This window comes from Penicillium griseofulvum (assembly GCF_001561935.1).
Source record: "Penicillium griseofulvum strain PG3 chromosome Unknown contig_92, whole genome shotgun sequence".
NCBI lineage: Eukaryota > Fungi > Ascomycota > Eurotiomycetes > Eurotiales > Aspergillaceae > Penicillium > Penicillium griseofulvum.
In genome coordinates, this window is record NW_024467453.1 from 292,762 (window position 1) to 305,548 (window position 12,787).

Below are 12,787 nucleotides of genomic sequence, written 5' to 3' on the forward strand. Positions count from 1 at the left end.
GCTCAGGAATGCCGCTGATCGCGCGAATCCAAACCGGGATAGACAAGAACAAGATGGCTGTCCGCGAGGACAAAAACGAGCTCGCGGCTGATGTCCTCATGGGCCGGTTATCAACGAGTATTCCTATCTGACTCTCAGTTTGAAGAGGTGCTAACTACTACAGGGGATTGGAGGCATCAACCGGCCCAAGTTGCTCTCCGCCAGGTTGCTCGGTAACAAATCCTTCGCTGAATGACGCTACCTACGCAGTGTCCTAGTGGGGCTTCAGCTCGCGAGATAGGGAGCCCTGAGAAAAGTTTTGTTTGGGGGGAGGACCTGGGTGGTTGTCTTTGTCTATCGAGGTCGACGCTCTTATTTGCCTTACATATACAAATTAACTTGTCTTGTTCGATTGGTTTCTCACGTTTGGCCTGAACGGACGGCATGAGCACGTTTCCTGTTTTAAAGTATCTGGATACTTAGAGTAGTTATACGACACCTAACTAATGTGGATATCTCTATGACTAGAGCCCATAAAGATCTTGCATTCAAATGGGGGTGTATGAAGACATTGCATAATTCATTCCAAAGTAAAAGTGCAATATGGCACAACACCCTGACCCATGTCCCTTTACTCCATGAAATCGAGTCGTGAAAAGAAGAAATCAAGCAAAATATACATGAGGCAATCGTAAATCGTGAATAGCTAAGGATTCAAAAACAGTGCAAGAGAAATTACCTCCATGTCAAACCAGACATCCAAACCAAACATCATAGGTAGCACCTGATGTCAATCAGGAAGTCGGTTGGCGTTTCCAGGGGATATCTTTGCGAAGTAATTGGCGTAACTCTGGAGAAATCACCTTTGGCTTGTCGGCATCTATTGCCTTTTGAAGCTTAGAGGGGCCAGCGTTGACTCCGCTGCTTGATCCCACAGCAGGCTGGGGTGACTTCCCCATGCTGCCTGAAGGTGAACCTTGACCGGCTACGCCTGGGCGACGGTGGGCGGTAGGCGCGGTGGGGAGGTTGTCCTTCTTATCGATGGCTTGCACAGAACGCTGGAAACGGTGGAAGAGTGATTCCGCACGGGTGAGAATTGGCACGAGATCCATTGTGTTTGAAAGTTCATTGACTGGAAATTTGCAACGTTAGTAATTTGAAATCAATCTTACGTCCATATTTCCACGTACTGTATTTCAGCACTTCATCAAAGTGCTTGAGATGATCCATGATTACATCTCTGTGCTTCTCGAGTATAGCGAGCGCAATGAATAGGTGGAAACTGCTAGACAAATAATCGGTCCATAGAGTTTCCCATAGACGTAGGACATCGACCCAGTCGAACTCCCGTTTGTACCACACCAGCAGCATGCGGAAGAAGAAGAAGAAGTTGGTACTGTCGGCAGACTGCAGATGCAAGTAGAGCTGCGGGTCCATGAGCTGGACAAGATTATCCAGGGCCAATAGTTGGCCACGCATTCCAGACTGGTCTCGTAGGAAATTATGTTCCTGTAAATCCGAATTAGCTAAGGAGTATGGCTTCGCTGCGTAAAAATCATACCATCCGATCCATGAACCCAACAAACGCCCAGAAAGCGACGGCATCATCTTGCATCACAGCGTAGATTGGTGCGAGGAGATCGCTCATCCCCTGGACATACCCAAGATCTGGGTTATATTCATTGTAAGTCAAGAGCATATCCTTCATCTGCTCCAGGTGCACGTTAGTACCCGTCTCGGCGAAAGGAGAGTCAGGATCCGGGTGAGGGATGTCTTCGCCCGCAAACAAAGGAATGGTACGATCGGTGCGGTGAACGTCCTTCTCTGTATTCATGTGTTAATAGCCGTCATCTCGAATCGAGTGTGTAATCTCACCTATCCGGTTCTTCTGCTCTTTCCAATTATCAAACTGCTCAATCGTGGAGTTGCCCTCGACCATTTGCTCCCACCAGCCTGCTTTTAGCCGGATATACTCATCGCGCTTAGAGTTCATCACGGCTTGGCGCTCCTCGTGGCTACTATCCCATGAATACACACCAAGAAGGAAGAGCCAAGCCTCCTTTCTGACGCCATCATTGGGATCCAGGCCGCCATGGAAGATCCGCTCCTTGACTTCTTCCACTGTTACCTGGAGTCTACCCGAAGTCGGATCGAAAAAGCCCTTCCATTCTTGCAGTTGGAGAACACGGCGCCGCTCCTGGATAGCCAGGTTCCCGGTCTCTAGCTCCAAGATCTCAAAGTCGCCAACTGAGCTATTCTCCATTTCCAGCATATCTTGTGCAGTCCATATACGCTGATTTCGCTCTTTATCGCTCTGCTCAGCAACACTCATCGCCCAACGAGCCAGATAGACCCTGGCGCTGTCGAACTCATCTTGTAACGTCTGTATCTCTGGATTCTTCAATAGACGGCGCATCTGAGGCGGTATGCGAGGATTATCTGCGATCTCATTGGCAGTTCGACGGGTAAAAGTGGTGATCTTGCTGAGTTGCTCCAGCACTTTCCACCGTGTTTCCTTGAGAGTCTTCATGAATGGATCCATGGTGGCATCGGGGGCTTGTGCTCGGGGTCCGGCGCCCGCGGCTTCGGGCTGTGCCTTTGCTATTATGGATTTATCGCCGTGGCTCACTGGTCGGCCGAAGGATAGCTGGTCCTCATCTGACGGGTTGATGAGGTAGACGTTACGGTCCACCGCGGAGCGTTGCACCTCCGCATACCTCCGCAACCACCGCAGTACCTCATCGCCACCCCAAAACAAACCCCCTTCATTGCCGAACGGATCGAAGTTTTCCTTCACCCTCTTCCTCTTTTGTAGGATGGTCGACTCGCACTCGTCATCATGGAAAAATAGAGCGGGGAAGCCATCGCCTGCTCGTGTATTGATCACTAAGCTCCCAAACCACCATCCTAGGCTCGGCGGTCGTACTAGTAGTGAGTATATCTCTGATAGCGGAACCGCAAAAGAATACAAGCCGATGGGGTCTTTGTAGGTAGTGGTGGTCGGAAGCGGCGGAACGAGGTACGTCTGGCGCGGCGGTGAGTCCCCTTCTGTGAGATCTACTTTCACATATGTATCATATGCTTCTCCAAGGGATGATTCCGGGACCCATGCGAGGAGATAGGAGGGTGTATCGGGGTTTTTGTGTTGAGACGCAGATGCATGTGATGCGGGGAGAGGTTTTTGTTGGATGAGGGCGATAAAGCCAGGGATATTATCTTTAGAGGAGGAAGTTGGATGAACGTAGACCTGGATTCGCTTGTTAGCTGGGTCTTCCTCTTCGATGGAAATTGTCTCACTTTGCTCTTGGAGAAGAGCAGCTTCACCCCTCTATTCGAGGCAGCCTGGGCAATAGTGTTGTATTCATCTTCTTCTTCGTCACTCATGGCGTAACAAGATGCTGGAGGTGAGGGCGTAGAAGGAGGAGTGTATTTGACCGGGCGCATTATAGAAATTTGGGAACTTTGGGTGTTGTAAGCTCCAACTTGAAGTTTGGAGGTTGGAAAGTTGGAAGTTGGAGACGACGTAATTGCCCGATAAGATACAGGTCGGCTGATTTCTCCACGACTCTTATGATGATGTCTCCTTTCACTCTTTTCTTTCTTTTAAACGTTTGGATCTTTGTTGAGATGTTTGATTTCTTGAATTGTGCACCTTGAATGCAAATGACAGCTCTCCTTCTCTTCGGTCGCCACTCTCGGATCCTCCAGGCAGCCAAATTTATGAACCTCAACATAAGAGGCAAATAGAATGAATAGGAATCTCTCCCTATATCTGTGATAAATTCATGTTGCGAATGTATTCCCTTCGTGAGTTTCTTTCATGTAGTTGTGTATATGCAAGTATAGGTAAACCCATTTAAATCACCACTGGAAGACGACAGCAAATGATTGAAGCAACTGTTGTCATAGAGCAAGCATTGTGATCTCAATCTTTTTAATTCTTAATGTCTTCCATCTGTAAAGGTAGCCCGGGCATAATCAGGCTAAAAGTTCCTACTTAGGTATACCGGCCTCATAGATATCCCCCCTATTGGCGCCATTCTCTCTTATGCCAGCTGTCAAAGGTCCTAAGAGACCAGCCCTAGAGATCTTATGCCTATCTTTGGGGCTTTTGCATGGCCAGAATATCACCGGTCTGTGAGTTAGCCGCGTGATCAGGCGTGACATCAACGGGACTCGATAACTCGTTTGGGAAACAATATACCGCACCTCTCCACAGCTCCAGCGCAATGCACTGAATGCTGTACAACCTTATTGCCACTCAAAAATGCATTTCTATCAATCGAGGTCAAGGAACACGCTATTAACACACAAAGGCAATCTGTGGCCATATAAAATTGCTCTTTCGCTGTTGCCGTCACAGTTAGCTTCAGCCTTGTCTATTTGATACTTGCATTTACTCACTTTCATTGACAACATGTCTGAGCTCACTCGCACTTTGCCTGCTTCCTGGTATTGCAGTCAGCCACTCTATCAAATGGAGCGGCGGGCGGTCTTTCTCAAGGTGTGTAACGCAATCTTCTGGCAGTTGATATAGACTAAGCTGTCCTCCAGTCGTGGTACTTGCTCGGCCCAGTCAGTAGATTCCAGGTCGTGGGCGAACATGTTCCATACGAAGTTGCGCAACAGCCCATTTCTGCTGTTCGCATTTCTGGAGAGGCTCTGAATCCCGTGGCCGAGGAGCTGAAAGTTGTCTGCGCGAAAACGGTACGTGTATGCAGGTAAAATGCGAAGTTACCTCTAACGGCTGTGCTGTATATAGGGCAAGGAACTGCGCAGTCATCTCACCCCGACCGGACTACTCTTTTCAACTATTTCCGATGATGCTCCCGGCTTTCATGAATTCTTCCCAGAACTCGAAGAGCTGCTCGGTAAAGTTGATTTCACTAAGCTCCCGCACCGCCGTAGCATCAGCTATGAAGGCCGATTCAACTGGAAAACCATGTGATATTCTTTCTTATCCTTTTCTATTGTTGTTACTAACTCTCGTCAGGGTCGACGGATATCAAGAGTGTCTACATTGCCAATACACCCACCCGTCCTTTTCCAAATACTATCCTCCGACTTTCTATACCGTGCGCAACAAGCACAATTTCTCGCAGCATATCGCGGACCCGAACAAGTCAGATGATGGTCTTTTCCTGTACTTCTTTCCTAACTGCACACTGAATGTCTACGGCGGTGGTATGTCCTGCTTCAGAGTATGTCCGACCGCTGACCCTCATGTCACCCGGATGGAATTCGATTACTTCCATCTTGAATCCGGAGACAAGTTCGAAGAATATTTTAAATTCGTGCGTCAGGTTGCTATGGAAGACTTTGAGCTCTGCGAGAAGGCCCAGAGCAATCTAGCCAGGGGGGTCTATCACGAGGGAATTCTGAACCCAAATAAGGAGAACGGCGTGTCTTGTGAGTTGCAGTTTTCAAAGTTGGTTCATGGAAAAAATCCTAACATACATATATCCCTCAGACTACCAGAGACGAGTATTTGATATGGTCTGCGAACAGCATGAATTTGATCGGACCGGCAAGATAGCCAAGGGGTCTGGAATGGAGCAGCATGTTGCGTCCTCGATAGTTCAAATGGCAGCGTAGTACTATTTGCTGGGGATATACGGAGTAGTGATCGCTCATCAATATTAATGTTATACAACTTTATTTAAACATGTTGCATAGCTCACCGTATAAGTGAATTTCAAACGTAAAGGATCGAAAATTAGAAGTGACGGTCAGCCGAGTGATACAGCCAGGAAATCCCAACCCAATCGGGTAACATAAGGAGGCATCTGCGCTAAATGTGGAGAGTATAATGTGGAGGGGTGACAGAACAAGTATATCAGTGACATGTGCCAACCATTTTCTATTATTCAAAACAGCAGCAGCTTATATCTCATGGAGTCTACCGATGCGGATTCTCTAGCCTCTCCTGCATCCATCCTCGTGGCTTTGGTGGCAATTCTCTTTGTATTCTACCGAACATGGGCTCATTTATCCCAACCTAGAGCTGCCAAAGTTACTGGATTTACTAAAGTAACTCCTCCAAACACCACAGACTTGACAGTATCTAAAGAACCCGAGATCCCAGAAGGATGGTGGAATAGCCGGGAAGTCTTTGAGCTCGAACGGCGTGCGCTCTTCAGCCAGGTAACAGAAATACAAGTACGATATGGCTCAAGGGTACCGCTAAGATGAAGCTCTAGACATGGCTCTACCTTGCCCACAGCTCCCAGTTCTACAAACCCGGCTCATATCAATCATTCGATGTTGCTGGGTTCCCAGTCTTTCTCATCCGAGGCAAGGACGACAAGATCCGCGCCTTTCATAATGTCTGTCGCCATCGTGCCTATACTATTACAAGAAAAGAGACGGGTGCCTCGACTATTCTTGGTTGTCGATATCATGGCTGGAGCTATGATACCACTGGTCGACTGGTGAAAGCTCCTCAATTTGATGATGTTCCTGGGTTTGATAAGTCGAAGAACAGTTTGTTTGAGGTCCATTCGTATACCACTGATCAAGGGTTAATTTTTGTGAATCTCAATTCCGGTGAGCCCACTGCATTTGACAGTGAGCTGGCTTTGACTTTGCGTGGATTTGCACACATAGCTGGCCTTGAAGCAAAATCCACATGGGTTGCTGGGCAGACTTTGTCAGGAGACTTCAATTGGAAGATCGGAGGTAAGTAACGAAGGTAAAGAATCCATGGAGACAATATCTAACAGTTTAATAGCACGACATCGTCAGCTCGATGTCTATATCAGTGGGCTACATCGCACAATGCGTAAAATATCAGGGCCCCCTCACATCGTGAGGCTTGTCAAGTCTATCACGCGGAATAGCACCCGGGAAGAGTGCCTCTTATTTCCTATTACACTTATGTATTCATTTGATACAGGTTTATTCTTTGCACTTTCCTTCTTTCCAATCTCTGAGTCCAAGACAAATACTCGCTACGATCTTTTCGCCCGCTCTGCGGTCAGTGAACCAAATATTCGGCAAATGTCCGAAACATTGCAGAGCGCGACAAAGAAGTTGACTGAAGAGATTGAGCTTGAATATCAATCTATCTCAGCCAGGAAAAAGTGAGTACTGTATCATATCTTGTGTCCGACATGACCTGTGCTAATCCTTCAACTAGGTCTTCGGGCGAGTTTAATAACACAGGTATGGTCTTTCTATATAAAATGCTCTTCCATTGCTTAATTTGATTAAGCCGATACTCGTCGAATATTGAGCCGACTCCAGGAGCACACAAAGCTCGAACGGATCGAAGGAGGTCAGATCCTCCCGGCCATGCACAAGCCAGAAGGGAGTACTCTATTCCAGAAAGCGGACCAACGTGAGTGCTTTGCTTCCAATATGAATTTACTATCTACTAATTATATCAGTGTGCAAAGAGCTAGACTGCGTGAGTGGTAGATCGCAGAACGGTACTTCACCAACCGCACTTGACTGGTAGATTTGTCCATATCCAATCTTCGCTCTGGGTTAATCTGTTTATTTTGATAACTGGCGACTAGAGGCATATTGATTGGAATAATGACTGCTGTGAAATAGACAATGATCTGTTTCAAGAATGCGAGAAGAATCTATTCATAAATTTCAAAACTATAAACCTACAAAACCGGGTAAGCAGACGACGAATTTGAATAAGAACGCAACGACAAATGTGACTACTACGGGTAAATCAAGGAAAATACAGCAGATATACTAAATAAAAGAGCATCAAAAGCAGGAACCGTACTCCTACAACAAGCAATGACCATCCCTCTATCAGTACCAGGCCGAGCTACAACCTCTCAGCTTCGGCGATTCGGTGCCTTGCGCACATTCTTAGTTACCATATTGGTAGGATCCCTGATAGGACCCAGAGTCTGTCTCCCACCACTGCGAGCAGTGATATGAGCGGGCCTATTCCTCCTGATAGTATCCGCGCGAGGATACGGCCCGTCGCCGGGATCATACATCAGCAGCACATCGTGTTCAGAGGCCCTGCGTGACTGAGGGTTCCTGGAATAGGCTACAGAGCCGCGGCGCGAGTTTTCCCGCGATGTGTTGCTCCGAAGCAGCCGTGTCCCCGTACCGATACTGTATTTGAGCATACTCAGATCGTTATCGCGCAGGAAAGCATCCAACGCTAGGTGCCATTCGCTGCCGGGCCAGCTATTAGGCAAGCGTCGGACGAGGGCTTGCATCTTGCGCACTGCGAGAAGGTCCACCACTGACTGTGTGGGCTCAGTGATTCGGCCATCGGCGAGCTTGCGTCTGTGCGATGCGACTGCTTCGGCGATCTCGGTGCCGAAGATCTTACCGTATTCGTTGGTGAATAGTGAATTCGGTAGGTTTGCGAGGATGATGGCGAATATCTCGCCGCTGTGGATGTATGAGCTTCGAGCTGCGCAGATCAAGGCGTACCCCTGTGGACCTCCATCTAATCTGGGTTGTAGGGGATCGCATTTCTTGCACAGCCAATCGATTGCGGCTGGCTCGTCGAAGCAGGCGGCATACATCAGCGGGTTCATGTTTTCTGAGTTCCGGACCTCTGCGTTTAGCATGGAGAATTTATCGAGCCAGGCCATGAACTCAGCTCCGGCGGGGTTGAAGGCTGCTGCGATGTGCCAGGAGGATTCTAACTGTCCGCCGAGTTCGTGATACTGATGCTCGACGTTACCGATGTTGATTCCGTGTTGGTAGAGTGTTTCTGCCACGGCGACAGGTACGACAGCGCAAAACTCATGCATCGCTGCGTCGTGGAGGATTGTACGGAGTTCCTCAACCGGCACAAGGTTTGCCTTGCGTAGCCTGTTCAGAGCAATCACGCATTGAGAAAAAGCGCCGACACCGACGAGTGAGAGTAGGATGTGGTTCTCGCGGGGTTCTCTGATATCTCTGGGTTTGATCAGATGCTGAGGATCGGCATTACTGACCATGAAGGTGAGCAAGTCCATATTGGGACCACTCAATCCTGCCTCAAGCCAATTTCTTCCTGATAAGTCATATCCACTGGGTTTGACAATCTCGAAACGAACCAGGAACTCTAAGCAGGAAGAGCATTGCATTGCAGCATCGTATGCAGGGTTGGTCTTGAATGGATGGTTGTCCGTTTCTCTTGGGAACGTATTGCAATCCGACAAATGGGCCATTGCCTCTTCAAAACTGGGGTAGGACTTTATCAGATCCCTCCACTTTTCAATGGTGCCAGGGCGCTTGAGCCATCTTTCGACACTCGATTTGAGAGGTCCATTACCTTCTAAGAGTCCATGAATAGCGTGGATCTTCTTTTCTTCCATATATCGAATCCCCAGTGAGAAACCAACCATTCTCTCATATATAAACTCGAGTGCCTGCTGAGGGAGCTGGGGAAGAGGCAACTTGGTGGCCCATTGGATCTGTTGCGCTGGTGTTTTCTTGTCGACGTTGCTTGGCCAGGCAACCTGAAGCACAGTACCTTTGACGTTTCCACTTTGTAATCGGTCGAAGATAACTCCCCAGACTGCTGGACCCCAAGAGTCCAGAACTTCTTCGTCAAAGCGAAGCATGATGAATGAACCTGAGAGCGTTGTCGTAAGGTCTTGTGAGGTTCGTGATGATCTATCTAAACTTGCCTCAAGCTGTTGACACAGCTAGTTTATATCTTTTTCACGTCTCCACCCTCCACAACATTGGTGTATGAGAATCCGAGGCATTTTTCTTTGATCAAAGAACTAAAAATGATAAATATAGATTTGGTGGCAGTTATTGGGCAAGAAGTAACTTGAACTCCTGAAAGAGTAGGCGAGGATGCCAATTCTAAGAGCACGAATGAACAAAGAACAAAACTTTGTTATAGAGTGATAAAGCATGGGATGCCTTAGAGATCACTTGAAGTAGAAGGTTGAGCTCAGTTATGGAGGTCAAGTCTAAGGTGAGCGTTGGGGAAAAATTCTATATACTGGATAGAGAATGGTGGTTGCTAACGTTCATTTCTCAAGGCAGCTCAGGTTCAAATTGTTGAGGAAACATCATTTCAGAATAATGCATAGCCCGCTCACGCATTCCTTATGGTGTCAAAGAGATTCAAGGACTCGACTAGGTGCGGGAAACGATTGAGAACAAAGAGCTTCTTTCATAAATCACAAGCGGCTTTAGCGACAGTAGAAGGGCCGATGATTTCTAGATACAAATTGAAGCGAAATATTATCTGTTTCTTATAGAGGAAATTCTACCAAATAGTCTAGTGACTCCCAATCTCCAGGATTATCTTTAGGTGTTCGAGCACTGCATGCAAATAGTTTTTGTAGAGAAAGCTAGATATTCAATTGCAAAAAGGGAGATAAAGATATCAAAGTTGAAAGCAATTCCCTCCAATTTCGACAAAGAAAGCGAAATATGTACGCCAGATGAAGAAGACACTCCAGATGAAAGAATAATACCCACATAGCTTGACAATATAAGGTTAATTAGAATATATCATTGATCTATTTTTAGTATTCTGTGCAGACCTCGGGACTTGGAATACGAACTGAGAAATCGCATTAGATTTCTGCACATCAAAATTAATGTCAGCACCGTATATTTTCGATTATTTTCCGCTGCAGATTTTCTCGTATTTCGCTTCGAATTGTTCTAGACTTCGGAGCTCGTTCCTGAAATGTTAGCTCCCGACGGATATAATTAGCAACACCTAACATTTAGTCCCCGCACTCTAGGGAATATAATATTTAGCAGAGTACAGGTCTGTTGACGGATCCAATAAATCTTGCAGAACCTAGATACCCTCCTAAAATGCGCTCAAAGAATACGAGATTACGAGGATCTTTTTCTTGGCCTGGGACTCTATGACTAGGCTATCCAGAATTGCTTTCGAGCGTTTCGTCGCGGAGGAGATGGTAGGGAGGAATGCAGAGGTGAACTACGGAGTAGAGGTAGAACAATGCCGATCTAGGAACTCACTATTAATCCTGATGACGTGAAAACGTATCATCAATGCTATCTGGGGGTGGAGAATTTCAAGGTCTTTTGTGACGATTTCTGAATCGTATATATTCGAAGCCAAAGTTAGAGTGATCTACAAGTAGAAACCCCCACTGAAAGCACCTCAGATCAGCATGCAATATTCTAACCGCCATTAGCATACAACATAAATAGGTGAAGGCGATATCAATGCAAGATGATGTCAGTGCTAAATTGGACTCCACGCGGCGTAGGCCTTCCCCCCCCCCCCCCCCCCCCCCCCCCAAATACCCAGAATAGGGGGCCAAAAGTATAACACAATGCATTTGTATGGAGTACTCCGTACTTATGGCGAACTTGTTATTCCAGATTATAAATGACAAGATATGTAGAATTTATGTCATTTGCAAACCTTTTGACAATCATTGGATCCTTAACTTCGTGGCACTAGTGCAATATAGGTAACCCATTCGGATGGCTGAGCTGACATTGACCGTTAATTTCAATTGAATGTCCCCATAAGCTGGTTAATGGCCAGTTAGTGAATGTAAATGGTTACAATATCGAATGCATTTGTTTTTCTACGATCCAGATCGAAGAGTAACTCTAGTAGCATAGATCTGAGAGCATTCATTCTCAAGAGAATTAAACCATGCCATAAATCTGCTTGAATAACAGCTAAACACATTTCTTGTTCCGTCAATACTACCCCTGACTAAATACAAAATATTCGAACCCAAATCAGCACTCGCCAGCACCGATCTCAGCTTCAGCCGAAATATCAGAAAGCTCAGTTCCAGCAGCAATCGAATCATACCAAATCGACCTAGTCCCCTGGGAACCCTTCATCTCCTTATCATCATGCCAGCCATTTGCATAAAGACCGACCCGGAACTCGTAAGCACGATCATCATCAATGGTAGTACTGATGTTCTGCTCATCCAACACCTTCTCCCCATCATACCAGAATACATAATATCCAGTCCCATCCGATTCCCACTTCGCCTCAACCTCAATCCGGTGCCACTCACCCGCAGTCACAGTGGCTAGGTCATTAAAACCATGAACCTTCTGCTTGCAGACTGTCCCCTCCTTGACACGCGAGTATAGTTTGTCGCCCTTGAGCGAGATCATGGTTGTCGGCATCCAGTCCTCACAACCGCTGTCTGTGAAGTCGGCGATGAATTGCGCGATGCTGTAGGATTGCACGGGCTCGAATTGCCAGTCGTCTTGCAGTCGGAATGAAAAACCGTATGCACCCGTATCGCCACGCTTGTACACATCGTGCTTCCGAACTTCAGAGTGGTATCGGCCGGAGTAGGATTTGTCGTAGATTTGGGTCATTTTAAGGGCGGTTTTACCCTCATACACCTCGTCTGTCACTTCCTTAACGGTGCCGCGGTGCTCTTGGTTCTTTCCATCCCAGCCGGAAAGTGTGCCGGAGTTCTGGAAGATTAGGCTTGCCTGAGCACCCAGGCTGAGAGCCAGCAGTGTTGTGACAGATGGAAGTTTGCCAAACATGATAAGGGAAGGTACGGTGGAATATGAATGAAATAGAGTAGGGTTTTTGGTTGGATCTTCAACTACCTACATTCTCGCAGGCTGGGGTTGGGCTTTTTATACGCACAAATCTGACCTTCGTTACAAATCCGACTTTCGCCAAGGGAAACTACAGCGTAGATACGGAGTAGTTACCCATCAAGTCAAGTGGTATGGTCTCATTGAACTTGAAGAAACGAGGGGAGTTACTCAAAGGAGAAGTGAACTAAGGCATCTGGGACGAGTGATCAAGGCTGGATTCATCGACAACATGCGAGGTACTCTTGATACGTGGATAATATGGCGACTGTCATTGGGTCAGTTGCTGTAATTGACG

The 12,787-nt window shown here is 47.0% G+C and overlaps 4 protein-coding genes across 4 annotated transcripts; 1 reads left to right on the forward strand and 3 right to left on the reverse strand.

Moving 5' to 3' along the window:
* Nucleotides 1-773: 773 nt before the first annotated feature.
* Nucleotides 774-3,423, reverse strand: PGRI_069130 (GTPase-activating protein GYP7; the record flags this gene model as incomplete). The annotated part of the gene is made up of 5 exons (XM_040794627.1): nt 774-1,111; nt 1,170-1,488; nt 1,541-1,803; nt 1,855-3,226; nt 3,277-3,423. 5 exons carry the CDS (start codon nt 3,421-3,423, stop codon nt 774-776), a joined length of 2,439 nt encoding a protein of 812 aa, XP_040648958.1.
* Nucleotides 3,424-4,456: 1,033 nt separating this feature from the next.
* Nucleotides 4,457-7,438, forward strand: PGRI_069140 (Aromatic-ring-hydroxylating dioxygenase, alpha subunit; the record flags this gene model as incomplete). Its single annotated transcript, XM_040794628.1, has 11 exons — nt 4,457-4,483; nt 4,534-4,686; nt 4,742-4,923; nt 4,973-5,388; nt 5,450-5,573; nt 5,856-6,123; nt 6,180-6,657; nt 6,710-7,061; nt 7,118-7,143; nt 7,193-7,318; nt 7,368-7,438. The coding sequence occupies 11 exons, from the start codon at nt 4,457-4,459 to the stop codon at nt 7,436-7,438; spliced, it is 2,223 nt and encodes a 740-aa protein (XP_040648959.1).
* A 340-nt stretch (nt 7,439-7,778) lies between these two features.
* On the reverse strand, nt 7,779-9,518 carry PGRI_069150 (uncharacterized protein; the record flags this gene model as incomplete). Its single annotated transcript, XM_040794629.1, has 1 exon — nt 7,779-9,518. One exon carries the CDS (start codon nt 9,516-9,518, stop codon nt 7,779-7,781), a length of 1,740 nt encoding a protein of 579 aa, XP_040648960.1.
* Nucleotides 9,519-11,652: 2,134 nt separating this feature from the next.
* Nucleotides 11,653-12,432, reverse strand: PGRI_069160 (polysaccharide lyase family 20 protein; the record flags this gene model as incomplete). Its single annotated transcript, XM_040794630.1, has 1 exon — nt 11,653-12,432. One exon carries the CDS (start codon nt 12,430-12,432, stop codon nt 11,653-11,655), a length of 780 nt encoding a protein of 259 aa, XP_040648961.1.
* Between the last annotated feature and the right edge of the window lie 355 nt (nt 12,433-12,787).